Raw genomic sequence first — 27401 nt, 5'->3', positions numbered from 1 at the left:
TGAGCTGAAATGTCCATTTATTTAACAGCAGTAATAATTTAAAATTATAAAAAACCCCTTTCATTTGTGTCGAATTGCCAAGAGGCAATTGATCGATGTTAGAGGACGATACAGCGGGGCAGGGTGGAAAGAAGTGACTCAACAGCGCCAGGAAGCGGGGTCCGATTCGGTCTTGTTCACGTTTTCTGTCTTGGGGAGGGGGCTGGTTAAAAGCAAGTCCCGCCCGCCCCACCTGCCCCATGGAGGGAATCCACAGTGGGGGAGGGAGGAGGAGAAGGCGGCTTTGGTTACGTTTTCCATTTTCAAGGCTTAGAAAACATGAAAGCAAAAAGGGGGGAAAATGCAAGGGGGGGAAATGGTCAAAGTTAAAAATACAAGCAACTTCTGAACAAGCTTTTGGAGCCACGGACCACCCCCCACCTCCCTTCCCCACCCTCAGTGCTTTTTGTATTCCAACTGCCGTAAGCTTTCATGCGGCGCTGTTTGGCTGATCTTTGGGAGTCCACACAGCAGCGAGAAATGTTCCGTTTAAAAGAAAGAAAGAAAAGAACTAGTCTCCCCCCCTCCCTTCCCTTGAGAGTGTGAGATTTATCATCAAAGACGCCACCCAGAGATGCAGGGGATGGAGTGGGGCGGGAGGGGGGGAGAGGACGTCTGTGTTGTCATCATGGCTGATGGGAAGCCTAGCGGGGTTTCCGTTCTCCTCCTCCTCCTCCTCCCCCACACTCGGCTCTGTTCTGGAGACCCCCGGTTGCCCCTGCTGGGTGGTGGTGGTGGTGCTGGGAGTGAGGAAGGGGCGAGGACGTTAGAAAAGGGCAGGAGAATGAAGAATGCTTTTTTTTCTCATTGTTGCTTTTAAGATTCACGAGTTGTTTGCAGAGTTTTCGTTACTTGGTGAACTGGAGGAGGAGGAGGAAGACGACGACGAAGACGAAGCAAAGTTCATTGCCGAGAGTCCCGGGGGGTTTGTGGCTGTGTTCTGTCCGCTCAAGCTCTTTCGGCACACTGGGCAAGTGTCATGCTGTCCGGAGGGGGGGGAAAGAGGGCGTGGAACAAGACGAAGCAAAATATGAGAACGGGAAGAGACAGCAAGGAAGATGCTCGGAACAAACGAGGCCGGGGGTTCTGCCTGGGTGGCCCCCTCCCACCACGAGCAGCATTTCTGCAGCCACCGTGCTCTTCTGAGAGCTCAGCCAGAACAACCTCACTCTCAAGGGGGGCCATTTACAAGGCCAGGCGCTGCAGATCTTTGGTGGGTGGGCAGTTTTATCATCAGCCAGCATGTCCCCCTCCACAAGCCCATCTGTATCTCCTTTTCTGGAGGGGAGAGCTTCATCAGTACTGCCAGCTGCCAGAAGAGACACCACATCCTGGATCCCCGGAGAACAGGAGGGCTCGTTTGGGGCTCTGTGCAGCTCCAAGCGCCTCTTCCATCGAGGGCCTTCAGCTTGGAGCCGGAGGTGGGGTCAGAAAGCTCCCCCACAGTGGCGTGGCACACTCCCGATTTCAGTGCAACCGCAGGGGACGATCCTCACCCATCTCCCAACTCTGAGCCGGGGAGGAAACCGGGGTTTTTCCCGCCACCCCTGGCAGAGGGCGATGGGAACCCCGCCAGGCCAGGGGCTGGAAGGGCAAAGGGGGCCAATCCCACTAACTTGGTGAAAAATGGGTGGGGTGTTGATAACTCACCTGCTCCAACCAGGGGACTATACAGCCATTATGGAACAAATGGTTGCAGGGTAACTGTCGCACACTCTCGCCCGCCTCGTAGTCTTCTTTACAGACAGGGCACTCCAGCCCAGAACCTGCGATTTCCGAGACAATGGAAGCTACTTGTCAGAGCCAACTTCAGAACAGCCCCATCTTTTTAAAAATGGTTAAACGCCTCTAGTTACAGGTGAAACTCGGAAAATTAGAATATCATGCAAAAGTCCATTAATTTCAGTAATGCAAATTAAAAGGTGAAACTGATATATGAGACAGACGCATTACATGCAAAGTGAGATAAGTCAAGCCTTAATTTGTTATAATTGTGATGATCATGGCGTACAGCTCATGAAAACCCCAAATCCACAATCCCAGAAAATTAGAATATTACATGGAACCAAGAAGACAAGGATTGTAGAATAGAACAATATCAGACCTCTGAAAAGTATACAGTGTACTGTGCTTGACTGGCCAGCAAACTCGCCTGACCTGACCCCATAGAGAATCTATGGGGCATTGCCAAGAGAATGATGAGAGACATGAGACCAAACAATGCAGAAGAGCTGAAGGCCGCTAATGAAGCATCCTGGTCTTCCATAACACCTCATCAGTGCCACAGGCTGATAGCATCCATGCCACGCCGCATTGAGGCAGTAATTGCTGCAAAAGGGGCCCAAACCAAGTACTGAATACATATGCATGCTTATACTTTTCAGAGGTCCGATATTGTTCTATTCTACAATCCTTATCTTCTTGGTTCCATGTAATATTCTAATTTTCTGGGATTGTGGATTTGGGGTTTTCATGAGCTGTACGCCATGATCATCACAATTATAACAAATTAAGGCTTGACTTATCTCGCTTTGCATGTAATGCGTCTGTCTCATATATCAGTTTCACCTTTTAATTTGCATTACTGAAATTAATGGACTTTTGCACGATATTCTAATTTTCCGAGTTTCACCTGTACATAGGAAGGCGGCTTTTTACCAGGTCAGGCCATGGGTCCATCTAGCTCGGGATTGTCTGCACAGACTGGCAGCGGCTTCTCCAAGGTTGCAGGCAGGAATCCCTCTCGGCCCGATCTTGGAGACGCTGCCAGGGAGGGAACTTGGAGCCTTCTTCATACAAGCAGGCTGGTGCTCTTCTCAGAGCAACCCCATCCCCTGAGGGGAATATCTGACAGGGCTCACACATGGTCTCCCATTCAAATGCAAACCAGGGCAGACCCTGCTTAGCAAAGGTGACTAGTCATGCTTGCTACCCCAGGACCAGCTCTCCTCCTCCACCAACTCGCTTCCTAACCCTAACCAGTTCCTTCCATCTTTGCTCACAGAGCTGTTTTTCCAGACCCCGACCATTTTCACTACCCTCCTCGGAACCCCTTCCAGCTTAGATGCCCCCACCCCCCGCGTGTGGTGACCAGAACTGGACATGGCGCTCCGGATGAGATCTACTGACCTACGTGTTCCTCTGTTATGTGAATTGTCGGGAGGGCCTGGATCTTCTCTTTGTCGGCGGGAGGCGGGCCGGTGTTCTCAAACTGATTCAGTAGCTGAAAGAGAGAAGGGGGCGTTCTTGGGGTCACACCACCCAAAGGGCAAGAGCTGGTGTGGTGCAGTCGATCAGTCGCTGGAGTGCAAAGAGCTGGATGCGAGCCCCCCGGTTGAGGTGGCCAGGCCAAGTGCTTTTGGGGGGTGGGAGGTTTCAGCCTGAATATAATTGGCGGGGGGACACTAGGACCCTGAGGTGAAGGCATGAGGGAGCTAAGGGCTTCAGGGCCACTTCTAGATCAGCTGGTCCTGGGGAAGGAGGTGAGAAAGGGACAGGGAAGCCTGCTAAATGTCCAAGGATTGCAGAAGAGGCTAGCCACCCTCTTCTGGGTTGTAAAACAGCATTTGAGGGTGCCGTAGATGCAACCGCTGTGCCAAGGCCTTGGCTTCATCCGACAGGAGCACACTATGTGCCTGCAGAAATCCTGACACACAGCACTCAGGGCAACCCACTAAACGTAAGGATTACAGCTGTTCACAGAAGAGGCTAGCAATCTTGTTTTCGGTTAAAAAATAGCACATAAGGGCACCGCAGCCTCAACTGCTGTGCAGAGGTCCTGGGTACATCTGGCAACTTCCTTGTACCGAGTCAGATCACTGGCCCATCTAGCTCAGTATTGTCTACACAGACTGGCCAAGGTTGCCGGCTGGAATCTCTCCCAGTTCTACCTGGAAATGCTGCCAGGGAGGAAATCTGGGGCCTTCTGCATGCAAGCATGCAGGTGTTCTTCCCAGAACAGCCCCATGCCCCAAGGGAAATATCTTAGAGTGCTCAGTCTCCCATTCATATGCTAACCAGGGCAGATCCAGCTTAGCAAAGGGGACAATTCATGCATGCTAGCACAAGATCGGCTCTCCTCCTTTTGGCAGGAGGCAAGCAAATTAAGCAGAAGATGACCAGCCTTCGTTACACATGCCATCAGAGCATGCCACGCTCCGGCAGGGGGCACAAATGTGCCTCATGTCTCCGGCAGGGGGCACAAATGTGCCTCAGCAGCAGCAACCACAACAGCACCATGGAAAGGACAGATAGGCCTATTTGTAGAAGCCAGGTTGGTCTCTGGGTCATCTCGGAGAGACCACATTACACCTCTGCTGATGGAGTTACACTGGCTGACTATAGGTTTCCGGGCAAAATACAAAGTGCAAGTTATAAAGCCCTAAACGACTTAGGCCCTGGGTATTTGAGAGAACGTCTTCTTCATTATGAACCCCACCATCCATTGCGGTCGTCTCTGGGAGATCCGTCTCCAGTTGCCACCAGTTCATCTGGTGGCCACACGGAGACGGGCCTTCTCGGTTGCTACCTCGGGACTTATGGAATGTGCTCCCTATTGAGATATGATCCTCCCCATCTCTGACAATTTTTAAAAAATATTTTAAAACCCATCTTTTTACCCAGGCTTTTCCAGCTTCTTAATCATGTATAGGTTTTTAATTCTGTGACTGATTTCTAAATCGTTCATTTTTATTTGTTTTTATGTGTTTTATATGTGTTTTTAACTGTTTTATCATTGTGAACTGCCCAGAGACACGAGCGTGAGGTGGTATAAAAGTGTAATAAAATAAAATAAAAGTAAAATAAAATAAAATAATAAATTAAGGCTGTGGGTCTGAACAGATCTCCTATCTCAGAATTCAGGACTTGCAGCCAGGGAGATATCTTTGCCCACAGACAAACGTGCCAGCACCACGCACATGAGGTTCGTTTCTCCTCCCGCCTTCCCCGCAAAGGAAACAGAGGTGCCCAAAGTGGCGGCGAGGTTTACCTGAGTTATAATGGCGTCCAGTCCATTGGCCCCCCAGGCGTAGTCCATGGGATTTGAGTGCAAGACTCCCCTTTAAAGAACAAAAAGAGAACACAGGGAAGGGAGGAGGGAAAGGTTACGTCTCCACCAGGACCGCCAACAGCCTTCTGGAAGAGCGGCCCACCCGCCCACAACTCACCAAGGCCCCACGCCGAGGTTTGGTATCGTGGTGGGCGCGATGATCCCGTTCACCAGCTGCTGGATAATTCTGCCAAGGAAGAAGGAGAAACATCACATGGCGGACAGGGGAGGGTGTTTACACATCTCCGTAGTAGGCGTCCTCTTCAGAGAGGCAAGGAAATGGCAGGTCTCTACGTTTATGCTTATAATCTCCAGGCTTTGTAAGCATTAAGGACTACAGTGTGCATTTTAAAAAAGGAGACAGTCTGTTTACCTAGGACATTTGCTCTGGTAGAGAGCAAACATGCTATCTTTTTTCACCACACAAACGAAAAACAATCTATTTCTAAAAAAGCTGGACATGTTATGATCTTTTTAGATATGTAGGAGCAGCACCTGCAGGCAAGAGGGAGGTACCAGGAGACTCAGGGTAGCCCGTAGATATGGCGGTTTCACAATAATCTGAAGGAAAAACCTCAGAGGGCCAAAAACCCCTCAAAATTGCCCTGATGCAACTCAATGGGTCAGAACGTTTGTGGGCTCAGAGCGCAGTTAACAGACAACCATATGGGTAGAACTAATGGAACAGTGTAAAGGGGAAGGAGGGCTTGAACAAAATGTGCAGAAATTTGTCGTCTTGAAGAATATTCCCTCTAGACCAGGGATGGGGAAGCTTGGCCCTCCAGCTGTTGAACTACAACTCCCATCATCCCCAGCCACAATTATGGCTGGGGATGGTGGGAGTTGGTAGTTCAAATACAGCTGGAGGGCTAAGGTTCCCCACCCCTGCTCTAGACAATCACCTTTTGTTTCTGAGGGGGAAAGGTGCCTAAAATGTTTGCTGTGTGCAGGTACACCACATGTACAGCAGAGATGTACAGGACCACCCAAAAGTTTCTGCCCACTTGCCAAGACCACCGGGGGAGAGGCGGCTCTGCTGCATGTGCTGACAGAGAGAGAGGCTCAGCTGTCAAGCAAGTGGGACAGGGCCTTCTCAGTCGTTGCCCCCTGGCTTTGGAATGCTCTCCCAGCTAGCATCTGCTCCTCAGCCTCCATCGCAGTTTTTAGAAAAAAAGTAAAGATGTGGCTCTTCATCCAGGCTTTTATATGGGAATACAGTTTTTACTACTACTGCTGCTGCTTTGTGTTTTGTGCAGGTTTTAAAACTTTTAAATAGATATAAAAATATTTATATTTAAATATCTGTAATTTTTTGGAATCTTAAGTTTTAATTATATTGTGAACTGCTTGGAGATTTTAAGAAAAAGCAGAATAGAAATCAAATCCAGAAATAAAACAGACTGCAGCTTCTGTTGTGGGTCCATACTTCTACTTCCAAAACACGAAGTTGGCAAGCACAGTCTCAGAAGAGACATGTCTCTTTCCCCCCTGCAGATTTAGGCCATCCGCTCAAATCAACTGGGCCGGCTCGAGTTGCGTAACGGCCTTAATATAAAACTGCAATTGAATGCACGAACTCCGTGGCCCCAATTCCCGAGAAGACGCCTCACCCTTCTAGCGTCGGGACCCCCTCGTGCCTGCTGGCAGCCCGCCGTGCAGTGAAGCGGGCGCGAGGCTGCCTGGCGCCGTATCGGTGGCGAGACTGGTGCTCCCTCTCGCGCCGGTTCTCGGCATCCCGGTTGTCTTCCGACTGCGCATTGGACCCAAAGGGGAACTCAAAGCTGTCGTCAAAGATCCCAAAGGCAAACTGGCCGTAGCCCTGCGGCAGGGTGAATAAGTGTTGATCCACATTCTGGCAGGAAGAAGGGAAGAGGAAAGAGTCAGTTATGAAAGTGATTATAAACGCACACTAACCTGCCTTATATGTTGCATCAGGTCTTTGGCCCATCCAGCCCAGGGCTGCCGAACTGGAGGTAGTTCTCCTGGATCTCCAGCAGAGGCGCCTTTGCTAGCCAAGTGACCCAGCCTCCCTTTAACTGCAGATAGACCTGGAGCCCTCTGCACGCAAAGCACTGAGCTCGGGACCCTCCCAATGACAGCAGTGTTCCATCTGAGGCTGCTACATCCCGAGTCTAGCTTTGGTCCACCTAGCCCAATACTGTCTTCTCTGACTGGCAGCAACTCTGGAGGGTCTCGGGTGGGGGTGGGTAGGAGAGAAACCTCCCCCCCCCCGCACCTGATCCTTTTAACTGGGAGACTGAACCTGGGGCCTTCTGCGTGTAAAGCAGGTGCTCTACTCTTGGAGTTTCAGGTCTGCCCCAGTTTTAAGGGATCACCCTTTCCCGCCACCCTGCTCCAGTTGCACGGGCTTAGGAACATAGGAAGCTGCCATATACTGGGTCAGACCATTGGTCTATCTAGCTCAATATTGTCTTCACAGACTGGCAGCAGCTTCTCCAAGGTTGCAGGCAGGAATCTCTCTCAGCCTTGTCATAGGAACATAGGAAGCTGCCATATACTGAGTCAGACCATTGGTCTATCTAGCTCAGTATTGTCTACACAGACTGGCAGCGGCTTCTCCAAGGTTGCAGGCAGGAGTCTCTCTCAGCCCTATCTTGGAGATGCTGCCAGGGAGGGAACTTGGAACCTAGATGCTCTTTCCAGAGCGGCTCCATCCCCTAAGAGGGGAATATCTTGCAGTGCTCAAACATCAAGTCTCCCATTCCTATGCAACCAGGGCAGACCCTACTTAGCTTAAGGAGGCAAGTCAAGCTTGCTACCACAAGATCAGCTCTCCTCTCCCTGAAGGACCAATTCACAGCAAACAGTCTACCCTAGATCTTACACAAAAACTCCCCGCAACAAACCTATAAAATGGAGTCTGGAGAATTCAAGGAAGTGACCCAAGTGTCAGATGGCACTAAACCAGGGGAGCCAGGTTGGGGACACCATCCCACTCACATCTCTTGCCAGCATCTCTCAGCGGCACAGGATCTTGCTTGCGCAAGATTTGGACCAGGATCCTAACCTTTATATGCTCGGGCTTCAATTCTGGCTGTTCCCCCCCAAAAAACTAAATAGCTCAAAGAGCTGCTCTCAGCAACGGTAGCTTGGAGTTCTGAGCAGCAACTTTAAGCCATGGGTTGCCTCCGGAAAAAGCTAACCATGGTGTGAGCTCTTTACTAGGGTTAGCAGAAGCCATGGTTATGTGCCGTGGCTGAACCCAGCTGCTGCATACTTTAGAATCAAACCAGCTCACCTCGAACGGGTGTCGGCTCTGCTCGCTGGTTGATGCCGAAGAGTTGGAGCCGTTCTCGACATTCCTGGGGAAAGAGGGGGCGCGAGGAAGGGGCTGATCAAACAGAAGCGCACAGACTTAGCAACTTACAGTTACTTCACAATGGAAATGAAGCTTGTACAATGCCTCATTTGTGGTCATTGTGGAAGGACTTGCTCTAAGCAGGGGGAGTTTTTTTTTTTTTTTTAACAGAATTTAGGGGGATCTTCTCCCTGCCCTGCCCCCAACAATATATATTCAGTTACAGGAGAAAAGTCAAAGTTATCAGCATGTCCACTGGGCAACGCCACCCGGCTGACCCCAGTCAGATTTGCACACCCCTTCATGTTTGATCATTCAGAGGGAGAAATCCAAGTTGCTTTCCTTTCCCCTCCAGCTTTCCGCCCTCACAGAACAGCCTCTTTTGCTCCCCTCCTTTCCTGCAGCAATCCAGGCGCTCTAGTGTCAGAATACCTGCTTCTGCTTTTTCGCACAGGCTGCCATTTTTGCGACTGGATCTGCCTCCCCAAACTACTACTCTGTACTGGCAGCTCCCAAGGCTCTGGCAATAATAAAGGGGAAGGGAAAAAGTAGCTCCCAGAAGCCTGATGTTTCCCTGCCCGCCACCTGAGGCTCTCTCCCTACATGCAGGTGGAAACTAAAGTCAGAGAAGGGCAAAAAAGCAGCCAGTCTGCCTCTGGCTGGAGCGTGCCTCTTCATCTGTGGGCAAGATGGATACACACACACACACAGCACGCGCAAAATAACTCCATGCCACCTGCACACCCTCAGAGATCTGGACAAAAACCAAGCCAAACCACCAAACCAAAGCTGCACCCCAAACGAAAAGCCCTGCAATGTTCGGAATCGGAGTGGGACCATTACCTGGGCTCTTCTGGAAGCTCTTCAATAAAACCAGATTCACACCTCGGACAGATATAGTCCTGCAAGAAGGAAAGCTGCATGAGAAAGCAGGTACACGTACACACGTACACACACACACACACACACACACACACACACACACACACACACAGAGCCAACTCTCTTAACCCAAAACCCATGAGGATGTCAGAGAGAGAGAGAGAGAGAGAGAGAGAGAGAGAGAGAGAGAGAGAACACCAAGTTTTTGATGTTTGCTCCGTTAATTTTAGATCTGGCTCAAGTTGAATCAGGAACATGAGGGATCACTGTGGAGGAGCATCACTTTCCTCAAGGGAAACGTGCTGAGAGCTCTCCGTGCAGAGGGTGCCTCTAATTCATTGGTATCGGAGATTCCGATGCACAGGCTGAGCAGAGAAATAGATCTGAACCCGTTCAAAGTGTCCAAACCCAATTTTAAAGTTAGTGTCTGAACTGAAGCAGTAAGGAATAATGGTGAACCTGAGCTACAATCCAATTTCGGAGTGAATTGACTCCTTGGACCTCAGTGCTAATATAATGGCTAGGAGATTTAAAGTGATTTCCCCCACTTTTGTTTCTCTTTATTGGAATTGTGTATGATTTTGTTTTATGTTTGGTTTTACTGATCAATGATTGAAATAAATGATTCAGTCAGGCTAGGAGAAACCTCTCCCTGCAAGCTGTATAGTTATTCATAATTTTATGAGCTATGCTTTTATTTTTTTATGGTTTTAATATCTGTCAGTTTGTCATCTTTCTTTCCAAATAAAAAAGCCATGCCCACAAGTACACTCCGGAATAGTGGTCACAGTGTAATCCTCCAATTTAATCTAGTAGGTATAGTGTTTAGTTTTTCACTGATAATTTTCAATTTTCAAGTTCTTAAACTTGCAATTTTAATTGTGGCTTTAGCCTGGTCTTTAAACCTTATTAAGTTTTATTGCATATTGTATTTTATATTGGTTTCTATGTTATTAATGTAAGCCACTCCAAGCAATAGCGCACTGAAGGGAGAAAGGATGTTCTTCTCCCTCTCACATAACACTAGAACCAGGGGTCATCCCATGGAATTGATTGCCAGGAAATCTAGGACCAACAAACGAAAGCACTTTTTGACACAATACATAATCTACTTGTGGAATTCTCTGCCACAAGATGTGGTGACAGCCAACAACCTGGATGGCTTGAAGAGGGGTTTGGATCACTTCATGGAGGAGAGGTCTATCAACGGCTACTAGTCGGAGGGCTACAGGCCACCTCCAGCCTCAAAGGCAGGATGCCTCTGAGTACCAGTTGCAGGGGAGTCACAGCAGGAGAGAGGACATGCCCTCAACTCCTGCCTGTGGCTTCCAGCAGCATCTGGTGGGCCACTGTGCAAAACAGGATGCTGGACTAGATGGGCTGTGGGCCTGATCCAGTGGGGCTATTCTTATGAAGGGACGGGGCATACATATATTTAATAATAAATTAACAACAACAATCCAGTTCAAGACAGATGCATATAAAACATAGCTCTGGAAGTGTGGCTCCCACAGGGTGACATGTGATTACAGAAGAGGAAACCCAACCAAGAAGAGTTTAAATGAAACTGGGAAAGATGAGTCACGAGGGTCATGTCTCTCTCAGATACTTGGCAGCTTGTTTAAAGCCACAATAATAGAAAATCAATTCGGACGTACATCGCAGATTAGCCGAGGCACAGACAACCCCAAGAGGATATCAGCAAGGCTAATGACCAGAGTTCTAGGAGCTGGAAGCAGCAAGACGACTTCTCAGAATGAGAATTTTGTCTGAATGAGGGAAATGCAGAGCATAGACAGACAACAGATGTAAGCCAGTGCAGCAAACAAAACGGGCGAGGGGAGACAGAGCTTTGTGGAGCATATCAGAACCAAGAATGCACCTAATTCACAGTAGCCAGAGGTTTCTGGGAAACCCACAAGCAGAACAACAAGAGGAGAACCCTCCCATGTTCCGTGCGCCTGACTTTTTGTACTCCGAGGTAGACTGCTTCGGTGCTTGGGAGGCTCCACTTTGCTGTTACAGCCAACAGCCATTAACAGACCCGTTCTCCGGAAATTGGCCTGAGGCCCTCTTGCCAGCAGCGGACAAAGCCATCTTGCCAGCAGCGGACAAAGGACAACAGTAAAGGGCAGGGGGACTCAGCTCCTCTGGACCCATTAGGTGCCCTCCATTTCTGTGGATTAGGCAGCCCAAACTCACCTAAAGCTGTTCACCCTAGCAGCAGCTGTGTTCCCCAGTGGGGGTCAAGGCAAGAAAGGGGTCCATTCAGCCAATGGTGCCAGTGAAGGCACCAAAAAGTACCAACCACAACGGTACTAGCCAAAAACACATTTGGACTCACCTGCCCACCCACATGCAATGCAGGTCGTTTGCGGTGCAGTGATGACCAAAAAAGCATGCATGGACACAGACACACACACGCATACCCTAGTGTCCCTTTGGCTCACTAAGCTAGACTCCTGGAAGCAACCAAGCAACATGAGCACATTAAGCTACCAGCATCAACTGGACAGAAAACCATCTCTCTGTTGGCTGACCAGGGGAAGAGAGAGGGTAAGATGTGGTCCTGGGGCAGAAATGTCAATGCAGTGGGCTTTCCAGGGTTAGACCAGAACAGGGCTACACAGGAGAGCTGGTCCTGTGATGGCAAGCACCAACTGTCCTTGCTAAGCAGGGTCCACCCTGGTTTGCATTTGAATGGGAGACTACATGTATGAGCACTGTAAGATCTTCCCCTTAGGAGATGGGTACACTCTGGGAAGAGCAGAATGTTCCAAGTTCCCTCCCTGGCATTTCTAGATAGGGCTGAGAAAAACTCCGGCTGGCAGCCTTGAAGAAGCTGCTGCCAGTCTGTGTAGACAATACTGAGCTAGATAGACCAATGGTCTGACTCGGTAGAAGGCAGCTTGCTATGTTCCCAACTTCAGCCCACCAGGTGGCATTGGACTACAACTTCCATAATCCCCAGCCACAGTGCCCAACAGTCAGGGGTGACGGGAGCGGTAGTCCAACACTACATGGAGGGCTGAAGTTGTGCACCCCTGCCTTAGAAAAATCTCTAGGGCCTATAAAATTCTAGGGCACATGATGTATTGGCAGCAGCCCTCCAGGGACTCAGCGAGGGGTCTTTCCTATCTGGAGAGTCCAGGTACTGGATACTTTCTGCAGGCAGGGCAGGGGCACAGAACACAAGAAGCTGCCATATACCGAGTCAGACCATTGGTCTATCTAGCTCAGTATTGTCTTCACAGACTGGCAGCGGCTTCTCCAAGGTTACAGGCAGGAGTCTCGCTCAGCCCTATCTTGGAGATGCTGCCAGGGAGGGAACTTGGAACCTTCTGCTCTTTCCAGAACAGCTCCATCCCCTAAGGCGAATCTCTGACAGTGCTCACACTTCTAGTCTCCCATTTGTATGCAATCAGGGCAGACCCTGCTTAGCTAAGGGGACTGCAACCTTGGAGAAGACACTGCCAGTCTGTGAAGACAATTCTAAGCTGGATAGACCAATGGTCTGACTCAGTATATGGCAGCTTCCTCTGTTCCTTTAACTTCCTGCCAGGCCAGCCTCCCCCGCAACACCCCCAGCCATCTCCACAGCCTCCTGGAGATGCAGAAGGGCGATTTCCCTGACTTGGCAAAACTTCAGCCTGAACTTGTAATTTGGAGTGTGGTTAGAGGGAAACAAAAAAAATCGCTCCAGACAAGACTCTAATCCCCAACACACAGCCAAGTGTGTCAAAGGAGATCAGACTGAGATGTGACGAGAGGAAGACTTTCAAGGGAGGGACAGGCTGATCTCCTCCGACTTTGTGCTAAGCACACCTTGGCATCAACAGGAGGGCTGATTCTCAGCAGACAGGATTAAGCCAATTTGGGGGCAGATGCAAAGAGAAGTGCCTGGGGAAATCCTCCCCGACAACGGAGATGCAGAGCTTGTGCCTGAACAGATGGCAAAAGCAGCATGAGGTCCACCTGCCTGGGAAGGAAGCTAAGCAAAGAGATGTATGCATTCCAGGGTCAGGCATTCCTAGTTTTCGGTCCCCAGATAGACGAAAACTCCCACCACCCCTTGCTGAAGTGGCAGGGGATGATGGAAGCCGCAGCCCAACAATATCTGAGGGTCCAAAGCTGGGAACCCCGACCTAGTTTGCAGTTCGTTAAAGCAGCTCGCCTTCCTCTGCTTAGTTGGGAGACCAATTAAAGGCAGCTCTAGAAAATGATTTTGGCAGAGACCCAATCTTAACCCACAGAAGAGGTGGTCCATGTTCCCTCCGAGGCATGGGCAACTTGTGCCTGCACTCACAAGGCTTTTTTTGCTGTCTGCTCAGTTCATTTTCGATCCCGCTCAGGTTCAATCAGGAAGGCCCCACTCTGAATGCACATGGTGCGCACATACTGCCTTGATACTGCTGCCCAGAACAAAACTCATTCCGCACACAGATGAGAAAAATGAGGGAGAACACTGGATATGGTCCGGTGTAATGGTTCAATCAGGCAATTCTCAGGCTGGGTGCCGAGCAACATTATCTTTGTAAGCAACTTGAGTTACAAGCCCTCCGGTCCAGGCATACAGAGGACTGAAACCTGTATCCTAAAAAGGCGGGGAGGAGACTCAACATTTTAAGATCCTTCCTGCCCCAAAAAGATTCTCTTATAGGAAGCTGTCATTTACTGAGTCAGACCCTTGGTCCATCGAGCTCAGTATTGTCTTCACAGACTGGCAGCGGCTTCTCCAAGGCTGCTGGCAGGAATCTCTCTCAGCCCTATCTTGGAGAAGATGCCAGGGAGAGAACTTGGAACCTTCTGCTCTTTCCAGAACAGCTCCATCCCTCCCGGGGCGGGGGGAGGACACACACCTTACACTGCTCACATTTCTAGTCTCCCTTTCATATGCAACCAGGGCAGACCCTGCTTAGCCAAGGGGACAAGTCATGCTTGCCACCACAAGACCAGCATTCTTCTCTACCACAAGACCAACTCTCCTCTCTTTTCGCAGGGGGTCAGAGAAGTGTTTCGAAACATAGTTCCAGGCAGCCTATGGCTCAAGCCTGAACTACTGCCTGCTTCCTGAGAGAAGAGAGCTTTACAAGCCACAGCTCCCACAACCTTACCACAAGCTATTGATCATTTTCAGGGCTGATGAACCTATCTTCAATCAAGGGCCTCCCCGGCAGTGTTCTCTGTCTAATTTTTCTCATCTCTGTGTGGAATGAGTTTTGTTCTGGGCGGCAGAATCAAGGCAGTGTGTGCGCACCATGTGCATTCAGAGTGGGGCCTTCCTGATTCAACCTGAGCGGGATCGAAAATTATCTGAGCAGACATCAAAACCTGCGTGAGTGCGCACACATATGCATGCTGTAGGCTAACCCAGGCCTGGGCCTTTATCTTCACTGAGCCAACATGATGCATCACCTGTAGAAACCGTTCAGCGCACAGAGGAGAATCCTAGACTTGCCCTTCACTGTACCCAAGCATGAATTTCCCTATTTTGAACCATGGTGGTAATCAAGAGCCAGGTATATTTCTTTCACGAAGGAACGTAACAGTTGCCTTTCTCTGGGGATGGGGTTGTAGCTCAGTGGTTGTGCATCAGCTTTGCAGGCACAGTCCCAGGTATTTTCTGGGAGGAGCCCAGAAGAGCTGCTGCCAGTCAGAGAAGACTGATGAAGATGGACCAATGGTTTGAGCCTGCAGAAACATTTATTGAGAAGTCCTAGATCAGTGGCAGAGCCCCTGCTTTACACACAGAAGGTCCAAGGTTCAATCCCCAACAGCATCTCCAGATAGGGGTTGGGGAAACCCCTCTAAGACCCCGGAGAGCTGCTGCCAATCAGAGCGGACAATAGTGAGTAAGATGCACCAAGGGTCAGAATCAGTAGAAGGCTGCTTCTAAATAACCATGAATACAATATAATCACACATTTCCCCCCTGTTATCCCTTCATTTCTCCTTTCTGTTGCAGTCCTTTGATTTTGGACTGCAAGCCTCTTGGGGCAAAGACCTGTCCTATCATTTCTTTGTAAAGTGCCAGGTACATAAAGAGAGTTGGCACTACAAGGAGAAGAATTAGTTTCCTCATAGATGTCACTCTAATGGTGGAATTAGGGCTTTCAGGAAACAAAGAGCCCAAATTGCTCAGTTGGGACAAAGGGAGGAAGTCAGGGGTGCAGTGTATCCACCGGTGGACTCCTTTCCAACATCTGGTGGCCCATTCTGTGCCTGCTGGTTGCTAGAATTCAACACACATTGCACTGAGCAGACTTTTGTCCAACCGAGCAAGACACTGCGAAGTCCTCAACTGTGACTATGGACTTGAGATCACTTGGTTCTGCTTTAGCAGTTCAGAGGCTCTGAGGAAGCACTTCCCCACAACATTTTAAGCATCATTGGGGGATCTCATGGGGATTCTACCCAATAAGAAACCAAAGATGACCATTTCACTGCAAAGACATGACAAGTGAAACCAAGGTCCTCTCTGGCCCAGAACTGCCAGGGGGATTTGAGTTGCTATTAAACAAGCTTCTCTACTGCTTTTCAGAAACAAAATCCCAAAGCAGCTTATAGAGGAAAAGAAAACAGAAGATGGTTCCTCACCCCAAAGAGCTTACATTCTAAAAAGAAACACAAGGGAGACAAAAGCAGCGGCCATGGGGAGGGACACTGTACCAGGCTGAATTGGGACCCTGCTAAATAGGAGAGTGACCCGACCTGAAAAGGTATCTCTTGGCCCATTTAGCAAGGGTGATTCCCAAACACAAGAGGGCCTGAAGATGGTTCCCTGCCCCCAAAGGGCTTACAATCTAAAAAGAAACAGGAAGGAGACCCCAGCAACAGCCACTGGGTGGGACACTGTACTGGGCTGAATAGAAGAAAGCCCCCACTTGAAAAGATGCCTCTTGGCTTCAGCTCTGACCATGGAGGTGAATGAAGAGTTCTAGACCGAAGCCCAAGCTCTGCCACAGACTTCGCAGCCTTTAGGCAAAAGGGAGTTGCTGGGGGTCTGCCTCGCAGGGCTGTTTCCAACAGACCATGAAGCACCATGCTGAGCTCGAATGCAGGAAGCCCACATTCCTATCCAACTACCAAGTGTGTTAGACAGCCCTGTGTACTTCCCTTTCCCCAAGTCCAGCATACTGTGCAGGGTCTTGACGATGCTAAAGGATGACAGCCTCATGGAGAAAAGGCAGGATAAAATACTTTTAAAACCCACAATGACGCAAACCATCAATATTAAGAGGGAATCCCCTTGCATATTAAAGGATATACAGGAATCTCCCTGTATATTATTTATCAAATCAAAATCTAATTATTTATCAAATTTGTACACTGCCCCAAACTTTAGTCTCTGGGCCGTTAACAACAGCATAAAACCAGTTCAAAACATATACAAAAAACTTAAAAAACAATTTAACAATTAAAAAAAAAACACCAGAGATTAAAATCCAAAAACTTTAGGAAGCTGAGAAAGCTTGGGCAAAAAGATGAGAAGGGATAGAATCCAACAAACTAGAAAACCTAGGAGGACTGGAGTTCTCCACAGAATCTTTATGGGTGACAATACGAGGACTGAAAGGAAATGTGCTATGCCCTCTGGATCAAAATGCTGAGAGTGACCTGGAGTCGGAGAAGCAAATCAGAGAGGCGTCAAAGCAAGAAAGAGTGGTAATAGTGGTTGACTTCAATTACCCACACACAGACTGGGCAAATTCATGTGCGGGTATTGACAGAGAGGCTAAATTTCTAGACTTGCTAAATGATTGCGCCTTAGAACAGCTGGTCATGGAACCAACCAGAGAGATGGTGACCTTGGACTTAATCCTGTGTGATATCTCGCCCAGGACATGGTGCAGAACCATTCGGGAACAGTATTAGAGCTGCAGAACCATTAGGGAACAGTGACCATAGTGTGATCCAATTCAGCTTCTATGTGAGTGGAGCACTGCCAAGGAAGTTCAACACAGATGCCAACACAGATGGACTTCAGAAGAGGAAACTTCTCAAAAATGAGGAGACTGGTGGAAAGAGAATGCCAGGAGGGTCAAATCACTTCAGAAAGCATGGAAATTATTTAAAGCCACAATACTAGAAGCTCAGTTGGAATGTATAGCAAGGAGGAGGAAAGGCACCACCAAATTCAGGATGACACCAGCATGGCTAACAAGCAGAGTCAGGAAAGCTATAGAAGGGAAGAAGACTTCCTTCAGAAAATGGAAGTCCTGCCCAAATAAAGAGAACAGAAAGGAACATAAATGCTGGCAAAAGAAATGCAAGGAGTCAATAAGGGATGCAAAAAGAGAGTTTGAGGAGCAGATAGCTAGAAGGGCAGGCCATCTCAACTTAGTCCCCCGCCCCACACAGCTGTTTTTGGACCACAACTCCCATAATCCCCAGCCACAGTGGTCAATAGCCAGGGATTATCTTATTTATTTATCATATGTATTTATTATGGGAGTTGTAGGCCAACATCTGCGAGAGGACCAGAGTTGAGCAGCCCTGGTCAAGGGAAATAACAAGAACTTCTTTAAATATATCAGAAGCAGAAAACCTGCCAGGGAGGTGGTTAGACTCCTGGATGATGAGGGCATGAAAGGCAGGAGGATAAGGAGACTGCAGAGAAGCTGAATGAGTTCTTTGCATCTGTCTTCACAGCAGAGGATGCCGACCATTAACCCACTTCAGAACCGAGCCTCTCAGGCTTGGAGGCTGAAGAATTGGGCCAATTTTTTAATTTTTTTTAATTTTACATTTATATCTCGCTCTTCCTCCAAGGAGCCCAGAGTGGTATACTACATACTTGAGTGAGAGGGGATGTTCTGAACTGTCTTGAAAAACTAAAATTTAACAAGATTGCCAGGGCCAGAATGCATCCACCCAAGAGTTCTGAAGGAATTAAAACATGAAATTGTGGCTCCCCTAGCAATATGTAACTAATGAAAATATGTAACTAATATATGGCTCTGTACCAGAGGACTGGAAAGTAACTAATGTAACTCCCATTTCCAAAAAGGGGTAAATTGATGGAAAGCATACTCAAGGAAAAATTGTTAAACATATAGAAGAAAAGGCCTTGCTGAAGGAGAACCGGCATGGCGTCTGTAAGGGCAAGTCTTACCTCACTACCCTTTTGGAGTTCTTTGAGAGTGTCAACAACAGGCATGTGGATAAAGGTGATCCAGTTGACATAGCATACTTGGACTTCCAAAAAGCTTTTGACAACGCTTCCCACCAAGGGCTCTTGAGTAAACTTAGCAGACATGGGATAAGACGACTAGTTCATGTGTGGCTTGGTAACTGGCTGAAGGACAGGAAACAGAGGGTAGGAATAAACTGACAGCTCTCTAAAGGGTCAGGGTTTAGAGAAAGATATGGGGTTCTCTAAAAGGCTAGGGTTTAGAGAAAGATAAGGGAAGAGAGAAAGATATGGGGTCCCCCAGGCATCTGTACTGGGATCAGTACTAGATCATAAATGATCTAGAAATTGGGATAACCAGGGAGCTGGCCAAATTTCCAGATGATACTAAACTATTTAGGGTACTGAAATCCAAAACAGATTGTGAGGACCTTGAAAAGGATCTCTCCAAAGTGTGGGAGTGGGCAACAAAATGGGAAATGTGGTTGAATGTAAGCAAGTGTAAAGTGATGCACATTGGAGCAAAAAAGCCCTGAATTTCACATATACACTGATGGGGTCTGAGCTGTCAGTGACTGAACAAGAGAGGGATCTTGGGGTCGTGGTGGACAGCTCTTTGAAAGCGTCAATACCATGCATAGCAGTTGTGAAAAAGGCAAATTCCATTCTAGTGATCATTAGGAAGGAGACTGAAAATTAAAATGCTAGTATTTTAATATCCTTATACAAATCTATGGTTTGGCCACATTTGAGTATTGCACACAGTTTTGGTCACCGTATCTTAATAAAGACATTGTAGAACTGGAAAAGGTGCAGAAGAGGGCAACCCAGATGATCAGGGGCCTGGAGCATCTTCCTTATGAGGCAAGGCCACAGAATCTGGGGCTTTTTAGTTTGGAAAAGAAGCAACTATGGGGAGACATGATGAGGTGTATAAAATTATGCATGGTGTGGAGAGAGAGAAATTTTCTCCCTCTCACATAACACTAGAACCAGGGGTCATCCCATGAAACTGAAGGTCAGGAAATTTAGGACCAGCAAGAGGAAGTACTTTTTCGCACAGCAGGAATTCCACAATCTGTGGAATGCCCTGCCACAGGATGTGGTGATGGCCACTAGCTTGGAAGGCTTTAAAAGGGGCTTAGACTAATGCATGGAGGACAAGCCTATCCATGGCTACTCGGCTGGAGGTTGCCTATAGCCACCAGACTTGGAGGCAAGATGCCTCTGGATACCAGATGAATACTAGTTGCAGGGGAGCATCAGCAAGAGAGAGGGATTGCCCTCAACTCTTGCCTGTGGGCTTCTCAGAAGCATCTGGTGGACCACCATGTGAAAGAGGATGCTGGACTACATAGGCTTCCTTGGGCCTGATCCAGTAGGGCTGTTCTTATGTTCTGCAAGGTCAGACTATCTCAAGGACACAAGGGATCAGGCGTGGAAGATGCCTACCTTGGCAATTGGGCTCAAGGCGATGCACAGGTGGGGATGTCACCTGAGGAGAAGGTGAAGGTGCAAGTCTCTGCAAAAAGCTTCTGAGTTATCACCTCCGCCAAGCCACTCAACACCCAGAAGGAATGGGTGTGTTGGGACAACTGCAAGAACTGTTTGGCTTGTCCATAGTAGAAGGGACTGGCTTGTCTCCACCCTTTCAAACAGAAAATTCACAAGGCTTCTGCCGAGATAAGGGAGTCCAGGCTCTACCGCCTCCCATTTTAAATTCAACACAGTCCCACAGCCCATCTGTAATCAAATAATAGTTCTGGACCTGCTTACACATACTGTCCCAACTATCTGCTGCCTTAAATGCCTCCAGCCTGTCACTTCTCAGCCTGCCTTTGGACCACTTCCACGCCCCAAGCCTGTATTCCCCCTGAGCTGAGAAAACCAGCCTCCAGGAGACCCTGTATGAAATCACACAGTCTCCTCCCCCATCCCGCCCTTTGCACTCTCAAAATAAAAACTTTCTGCTGCCCCATATCAGAGACTAGTATAACAGGTAGAGCATTATCTTCAAGATACATTATCTTATAGCTCAAAGTTTCATGTCTGAGGTCAGTTGTTTTTAAGAGAACGCAACAGAGGTTGCCTAGCCAGGTAGCACTGTTCCCTCCAAGGTGTGCGCATGTGCACATGCTCACACATTTTCTGATGTCCGCTCAGTTAATTTTAAATCCCGCTCAGGTTGTATCAGGAAGGCCCCACTCCGAATGCACATGCGCACACACTGCCTTGATACTGCCACCCAGAAGAAAACTCATTCCACACAGAGATGGAAAAAAACTAGAGAGCACTGCCTGGTAGTAGGAAAATGAGCCCACAACTAATGAAGGCAAGGGTGCTGGTTGCAGCTGTGAATCATCTGTAAAGCCAACATCTCCCAGGAAGCTGCTTTTTATGGCGTACGACCCTTGGTCCCACTCTGACCTCCAGCAGCTCTCCAGACAGGAATCTTTTCCCAGCCCTATCTAGACATGCTGCCAGGGGCTCAACCTGGCACTCCACGCAGAGCACATGATCTACTGCTGACCTGCAGCTGCTTCTCATAAACATAAGCAAAAGCTGCCTCTGCTGAGTCAGACCATTGGTTCATCTGGTCCAGTCTTGTCTACTCTGACTGGCAGCTGCTCTCCAGACAGAAGGCTTTCCCAGTCTTCCCTGGAAATGCCAGGGACTGAACCTGGGACCTTCCAGTTGTAAAGCTGATGCTCTTCCCTTGAGCTATGGACATCTTAAGCTGCCTTCTACCAAGTCTGACCACTGATCCATTTAGCTGAGTCGTGTTTCAACTGACTGGCAGCAGCTATCCTGGGCCTCAATATGAGACTTTTCCAGCCCTACACAGAAGTTTCAGAAATGTTGGGTCCTTCTGGGTGCAAAGCTGGTGCTCTGTCATTCACCTGTGGAGTTTCCCCTGAATATAAGAGGCCGAGTGCATGAATATGAGAGAGAGAAATATCCGGTGGTGCATTTGCAGGGATTCTCAACGTTGGGTCCCCAGATGTGTTTGGACTTCAACTCCCATAATCCTCAGCCCTCGTGGCCTTTAGTTGGGGATTATGAGAGTTGAAGTCCAATAACATCTGGAGACCCAGCGCTGAGACTCCCTGCATTAGTGGACTGTGTGTTAATGCAGATGCACTTACCCGCGTGTGAATTGGAGACATCGACCCTCACCTGAGATTCATCTATTGCAAGAAGAACTACTCTACCTTTCCACTTTAAATACTCAAGACAGCAGAGGGTATCAAAGACAAACCACCCACTACCACAAAACCTCAATTTTAAATAGAGTAAGTATCGGAATTACAACATCCCAGTGAGAAAGAGTTCCCATTGATTACAAAACGAAAAATGCAATCGATCAACAAGTGCAAGCCCTTTCAGCAACAAGAAGTTGACATGTGGTAACTGACAAACCAGGCGTACAATATACGAAGTTGCCTCCTACTGAGACAGACCCGTGGTCCATCTAGTTCAGGACACTGATTGGCAGCAGCTTTGCAGAGTTCATACCTTTCCAGAGAGTATCAGATGTGGGGTCTTTCCCAGTCCTACCTGGAGATGCTGCCAGGGATCGAACCCAAGATTTTCTGCATGAAAAGCAGGAGCCCTACCATTAAATGATGGCTGGAAGGAGACTCTGTGCTCCTTAATGGAAGAAACGTATGTGTCTGTTGAGTAGGAGAGGGAATTCTCTACCACCGAGGTACAAGTTCGCCATCTCATTCCACCTCATAACTCCCTACACCAAACCCAGCAGGTTATCTATGGTTCCCGCCAAGGTATGTGTGCTCACATGTTTTTTAAATGTTAATTTTAGATCCCGCTCAGGTTGAACCAGGAAGGGCTTTGAATGCATGTGCAGACACACTGCCTGCATAGTGCCACCCAGGACAAAACTCATTCTGAACGCAGATGTGAGGAGCAAAAAAATGAGAATACACTGTTGTTAAACGCCAAACACTCCTCAACCCTGCAGGGATGTCTCAAGGACAAAATGCAAGGGGCAAGGTCTACCCCAAAACTGGGCTGACATGCCCCTCACCTCCCTCAGACTAACCTACCTGGCAGGTTTGTTGTGAAGATAAATGAGGAGGAGCCTCAGGCCTCTCTCTCTCTCTCTCACACACACACACACTGCTTCCCAGCACTACAGACTAATTCACAGGGTTGCTGCGATGGCAATACAGGGGAGGGACATGGCAGCAGGCCCTCCTCTCTCAGCCCAACCTACCTGGCAGAGTTTTTGTGAGGATAAAAAGGAGAAGAGGAACACTTTGGGCCACCCTCTCTCTTTCCCCAGCAGAGACTATCTCATAGGGCAGTTCAAATAGGGGTTCAAATAGGGGAAGGGGTTTACCCTTCTCTCAGCACCACCTACCTCACAGGGTTGTTGTGGGGAGGGCTTTGGGCCAGCCGCTCCCCCTTTCTGGCAGCCACAAAGGGCTCCTAGGTGGCTCAACCAGGGTCAGAGGGGCACCAAGGTCAGGCCCGTGGCTGGCCCCCTCTCCTCTCAGCCCAACCTACCTGGCAGGGTTGTTGTGAGGGTAAAAGCGAGGAAGGGGGGCAGCCTGGGCGGGGTGCTTCATATCAGTCTCTCTCACTTTCTGGCAGCCTCCTGAGAACTCCCGAGGAGACTCAGCCAGGGCCAAGAGGAACCTGGGGCCCGTGGCTGGTCCCCTCTCTTCCTCTCCCCCTCAGCTTGGCCTACCTAACAGGGCTGTTGTGAGGCTACAACGGCCGAGCGGACCGCGGCCTCCCCTTCCAGCCCTCGCCCCGGCCTCCACTTCCTCCTTACCGGCAAGCGCGGGGCGATCTCGGCCGAGCAGCAGTGGCAGAAGTAGCGCCCGGGCTGCGGGGAAGCTTCCGCCATCTTCTTCTTCTTCTTCTTCCTCCTCCTCCTCCCGCGGCCCCTCCGGGGAGTAGGCCCCGCCGCGCGCTCCCTGCGTCACCACGCCCCGCCCAGCAACGCGGTCGGGCTACGGCGGCCGGGCCGGAAAAGCCTGAGCCACGCAAAGCTACGGGGGTCGGAACGCCGGCAGAAGGAGAGCAAAGCCAGCTACGGGGACCGAGATGCGGAGAGGGGAAAGATCTCGTTTAAATGAGAACAAGCGTGAGCTACGGCGGCCGTGAGGGGACAAAAAGCCTGGAATCGAGATAGCTGACTGGGAGAAGGGACGAAAAAAACTTGCTGACAAGCCGAAGGGCCAGAGTGAGGCGACGGTGGCCGAGAAGGGCAAAAAAAGCTCGGGGGTGGAACGGGGAGCAAGGCGACGGGGGCCGAGAAGGGACGGAAGTATCCAGGGGGAGGCGGGACGACGGGGAAAACATGGCGGCAAAGCCAGTCGGATGGATCATAGACTCTAGGTGTCCTAGACGGGCACTTCCGTTCTAGGGAGGCGGGACTTTTCCAACTTTTCTGTACGCTTTGTGACATATAGGATGAAAAAAAAATGAATGTTTAGAAATTGATAAATATCTATTGCAAATGCAGCGCGCGCGCGCGCAGACACACACACACTTTACAGTATTATTTATTTTAGTTATTCTCAGGGTCTACCGCAGCCCTGCAATGGGGCCCACTGTTTTATTCCCCTCCAATGCAGGGCAGGCTGCAGCTGAGAGAGGGTGGTGTACGACAGCCCTGCAGTGTAGACCATGTCATCCTCACATTACACCGTTTTCTGGAAGAGGGGCTGAGAGGCAGAATACCACAACAGCCCTGCAATGTAGTCCATCTTATTTATTTGTCATAATGATATAATTTATTAATTACATTTCTATCCCGCTCTTCCTCCTACAAGCCCAGAGCGGTGTACATGGTTATGTTTCTCCTCACAACAACCCTGTGAGGTAGGTTAAGCTGAGAGATGCCTGACTTGCCCAGAGTCACCCAGTGAGTTTCATGGCTGAGTGGGGGATTCGAACTTGGGTCTTCCCAGTCCTAGTCCAACACTAACCACTACACCACACTGGCCTCTGATATGTTTCTCTCTGGTGTACACAATTTAAAACACAGTATAAAACAGAGTAAAAACATTAAGACAATTTCACAGAATAAAGACTGTTAAAATAATGTCACCGGATAAAAACAAAAGGTTTAAAATTCATTTCAGTGAAAAGCCTGAGAAAACAGGTCTCTCTCTCTCTTTTGCCATTTTAAATTTTAAAACAGGTGTGTCTCTTGATGGTCTTTTAAAAAGCAATGACAGGGATGGAGATGCTCTTATTCCAAAGCCCCAGGGCAGCCACAGAGTTGCCTCTGTCCCGAATCGCCACCAAACGAGCCAGCGGCAACCCTAACTGGACCTGCCCAGATGATTTTAATAGGCGGCAGGGTTCATGTTTTATTGCAGGCTGTAGCTCCGTTGCAGGCTGTAGCTGAGAGAGGGTGGTGTACAACAGCCCTGCAATGTAGACCATGACAGGGTTCATGACAGAGGGCACTCTCTTAAGTACCCTGGACCCAAGCCATAGGGCAGCTGAGCCTGAGAGATAAAGGCTAACAATAGCCCTGCAGTGGAGGCCACTGTTTGTATCTCCACATTGCAGGCTGCCCCTTACAACAGCTATACAATGTAGTCCCTTGTAAACCCCTGGTGTCGTCTTCCTGTTTGTTTTTAGATGGTGAGACCTCTGGGGCATGGAACCAAAGTGGCCTTGGAGGAAACTGATTATCTACCAGGGATTCTCAAACTTGGGTCCTCAGGTGTTATTGGACTTCAACTCCCATAATCCCCAGCCTCAGTGGCCTTTGCTTGAGGATTATGGGAGTTGAAGTCCAATAACACCTGAGGACCCAAGTTTGAGAATCACTGATATTCTAGACCCATTTCAAATTGGCTTTCGGATGGGCACAGGGCTGTCATTAGGGTATGGCAAGCAGGCCCCTATTATAATTAATTGGAAGAGGGCCCTGCACTGGCAGATTTGACCCTGGCCCTGCACCCCGCCTTGGCTCTCTGAGGGTGGGCTATGGGGTTGAGAGGGCCTTGGTCAGCCTGATAGATAACCTTCGCCAGGGAATTGACAGAGGAAGTGTGATTGCTGGTTCTTTTGGATCTCTCAGCAGCATTCGATACCATCAACCATGGTATCCTTCTGGATTGCCTGAGGGATTTGGGGATAGGGGGCACTGTTTTACAGCGGTTCCGCTCCTATGTCTCAGGTAGATTCCATATGGTGGAGCTTGGTGACAGTTGCTCTTCTAAACAGGAGCTACTATATGGATTCCCTCAGGGCTCCATTCTGTCAGCTTTTTAACATCTACATGAAACCGCTGGGTGAGGTCTTCAGGGGATTTGGTGCTGGGTGTTCTCAATAGGCTGATGACACCCGAATATTTCTCCTTGTAATCAATATCAGGAAATTGTGTTAGCCCCTTAAATACCTACCTACAGGCAGTAATGGGATGGATGAGGGATAATAAACTGAAGTTTAATCCAAAGGAAGATGGAGGTGCTCATCGTTGGGGTTCGTAAGCTGCAAAATGGGATATAACTTCGTGTTCTGGACAAGGTTACATTCCTCCATAAGAACAGCCCTGCTGGATCAGGCCCTAGGAGGCCCATCTAGACCAGCATCTTGTTTCACACAGTGGCCCACCAGACGCCACTGGGAGCCTATGCTGGCTGTCACCACATCTTATGGCAGATAATTCCACAAGTTGATTATGCGTTGTGTGAAAAAGTACTTCTGTTTGCTCGTCCTAAATTTCCTGGTAATCAACTGCATAGGATGACCCCTGCTTCTTGTGTTATGTGAGAGGGAGAAGAATTTATCTCTGTCTACTTTCTCCACTCCATGCATGATTTTATAGACCTCTATCATGTCTCCCCGCAGTCATCTTTTTTCTAAACTAAATAGCCCCAGGTGTTGTAGTCTTGCCTCATAAGGAAGGTGCTCTGTTTATTATTTATTTATTTATTTATTTAACATGTTTTATACCGCCCAAAACTTACATCTCTGAGTGGTTTACAAGATAAAAACAAAAGTAAAACAGTTAAAAACAAAAACAATAAATTTAAAACACAATACATTAACATTTTTAAAACAATATTCTAAAAACAACATTAAAACAATCAAAAGTTAACAACCAGTTAAAAGCCTGGGTGAACAGATGCATCTTTAAAGACTTTTTTAAAGTTGCCAGAGATGGGGAGGCTCTTATTTCACTAGGGAGCACTTTCCAAAGCATCGGGGCAGCAACAGAGAATGCCCATCCCTGAATAGCCACCAGACGAGCCAGTGGCAAATGCAGACGGACCTCTCCTGATCTCAATGGGCAGAGGGGTTCATGACGAAGAAGACATTCTCTTAAATACCCAGGGCACAAGCGGTTTAGGGCTTTATAGGTTATAACCAGCACCTTGTATTTTGCCCATAAACATATTGGCAGCCAGTGTAACTCCTTCAATACGGGAGTAATATGGTCTCTCCCAGATGACCCAGAGACCAGCCTGGCTGCCGCATTCTGGACCAGCTATAGTTTTCGGACTACATACACAGGCAGCCCCACATAGAGCGCATTGCAGTAATCCAGTCTGGAGGTTACCAGCAGATGTACCACTGTTTCGAGGTCATCTATCTCAAGAAACAGACGCAGCTGGCGCCTCTGGCCACTGCCTCAACCTGGGACACCAGGGAGAGACTAGGATCCAGAAGCACCCGTAGACTGCGTACCTGTTCCTTCTGGGGAAGTGTGAACCCATCCAGAACAGGCAGATCAAAATGGTAAAGTTTTGGTCACTATATCTTAAGAAGGATATTGTAGAACTGTAAAAGTTGCAGAAGAAGGCAACCAAGATGGTCAGGGGTCTGGAACACCTTCCTTATGAGGCTAGACTACAGCATCTGGGGCTCTTTACCTTGGAAAAGATGCAACTAAGGGGAGACATGATTGAAGTGTATAAAATTATGCATGGAGTGGATAGAGAGAAAATTTTCTCCCTCTCTCACACTAGCAGCAGGGTTCA

The 27401-nt window shown here is 48.7% G+C and overlaps 1 protein-coding gene across 1 annotated transcript; it reads right to left on the bottom strand.

Moving 5' to 3' along the window:
- RNF126 (ring finger protein 126) lies at positions 1-23738 on the bottom strand. The gene is made up of 9 exons (XM_053303620.1): positions 23225-23738; positions 9252-9310; positions 8349-8412; positions 6700-6941; positions 5208-5276; positions 5030-5099; positions 3169-3262; positions 1690-1805; positions 1-1021 (listed from the first exon to the last, which is right to left on the bottom strand). The coding sequence occupies exons 1-9, from the start codon at positions 23297-23299 to the stop codon at positions 863-865; spliced, it is 948 nt and encodes a 315-aa protein (XP_053159595.1). The 5' UTR covers positions 23300-23738; the 3' UTR covers positions 1-862.
- Between the last annotated feature and the right edge of the window lie 3663 nt (positions 23739-27401).

The sequence above is a fragment of the Hemicordylus capensis genome, chromosome 2 (genome assembly GCF_027244095.1).
Source record: "Hemicordylus capensis ecotype Gifberg chromosome 2, rHemCap1.1.pri, whole genome shotgun sequence".
In the NCBI taxonomy this organism is placed as follows: Eukaryota; Metazoa; Chordata; class Lepidosauria; order Squamata; family Cordylidae; genus Hemicordylus; species Hemicordylus capensis.
The sequence above is the reverse complement of the archived record's forward strand: the minus strand, read 5'-3'. Positions and strand labels throughout refer to the sequence as shown.

Excerpts from the sequence above, each read along its gene's own strand:
- RNF126 (XM_053303620.1), bottom strand. The coding sequence starts at position 23,299 with ATGGCGGAAGCTTCCCCGCAGCCCGGGCGCTACTTCTGCCACTGCTGC. Across the intron at positions 5,277-6,699 it reads GGGGTCCCGACGCTAGAAGG|AATTATCCAGCAGCTGGTGA; the intron begins GTGAGGCGTCTT and ends CTTCCTTGGCAG. Across the intron at positions 1,022-1,689 it reads TAGTCCCCTGGTTGGAGCAG|CATGACACTTGCCCAGTGTG; the intron begins GTGAGTTATCAA and ends CCCTCCGGACAG.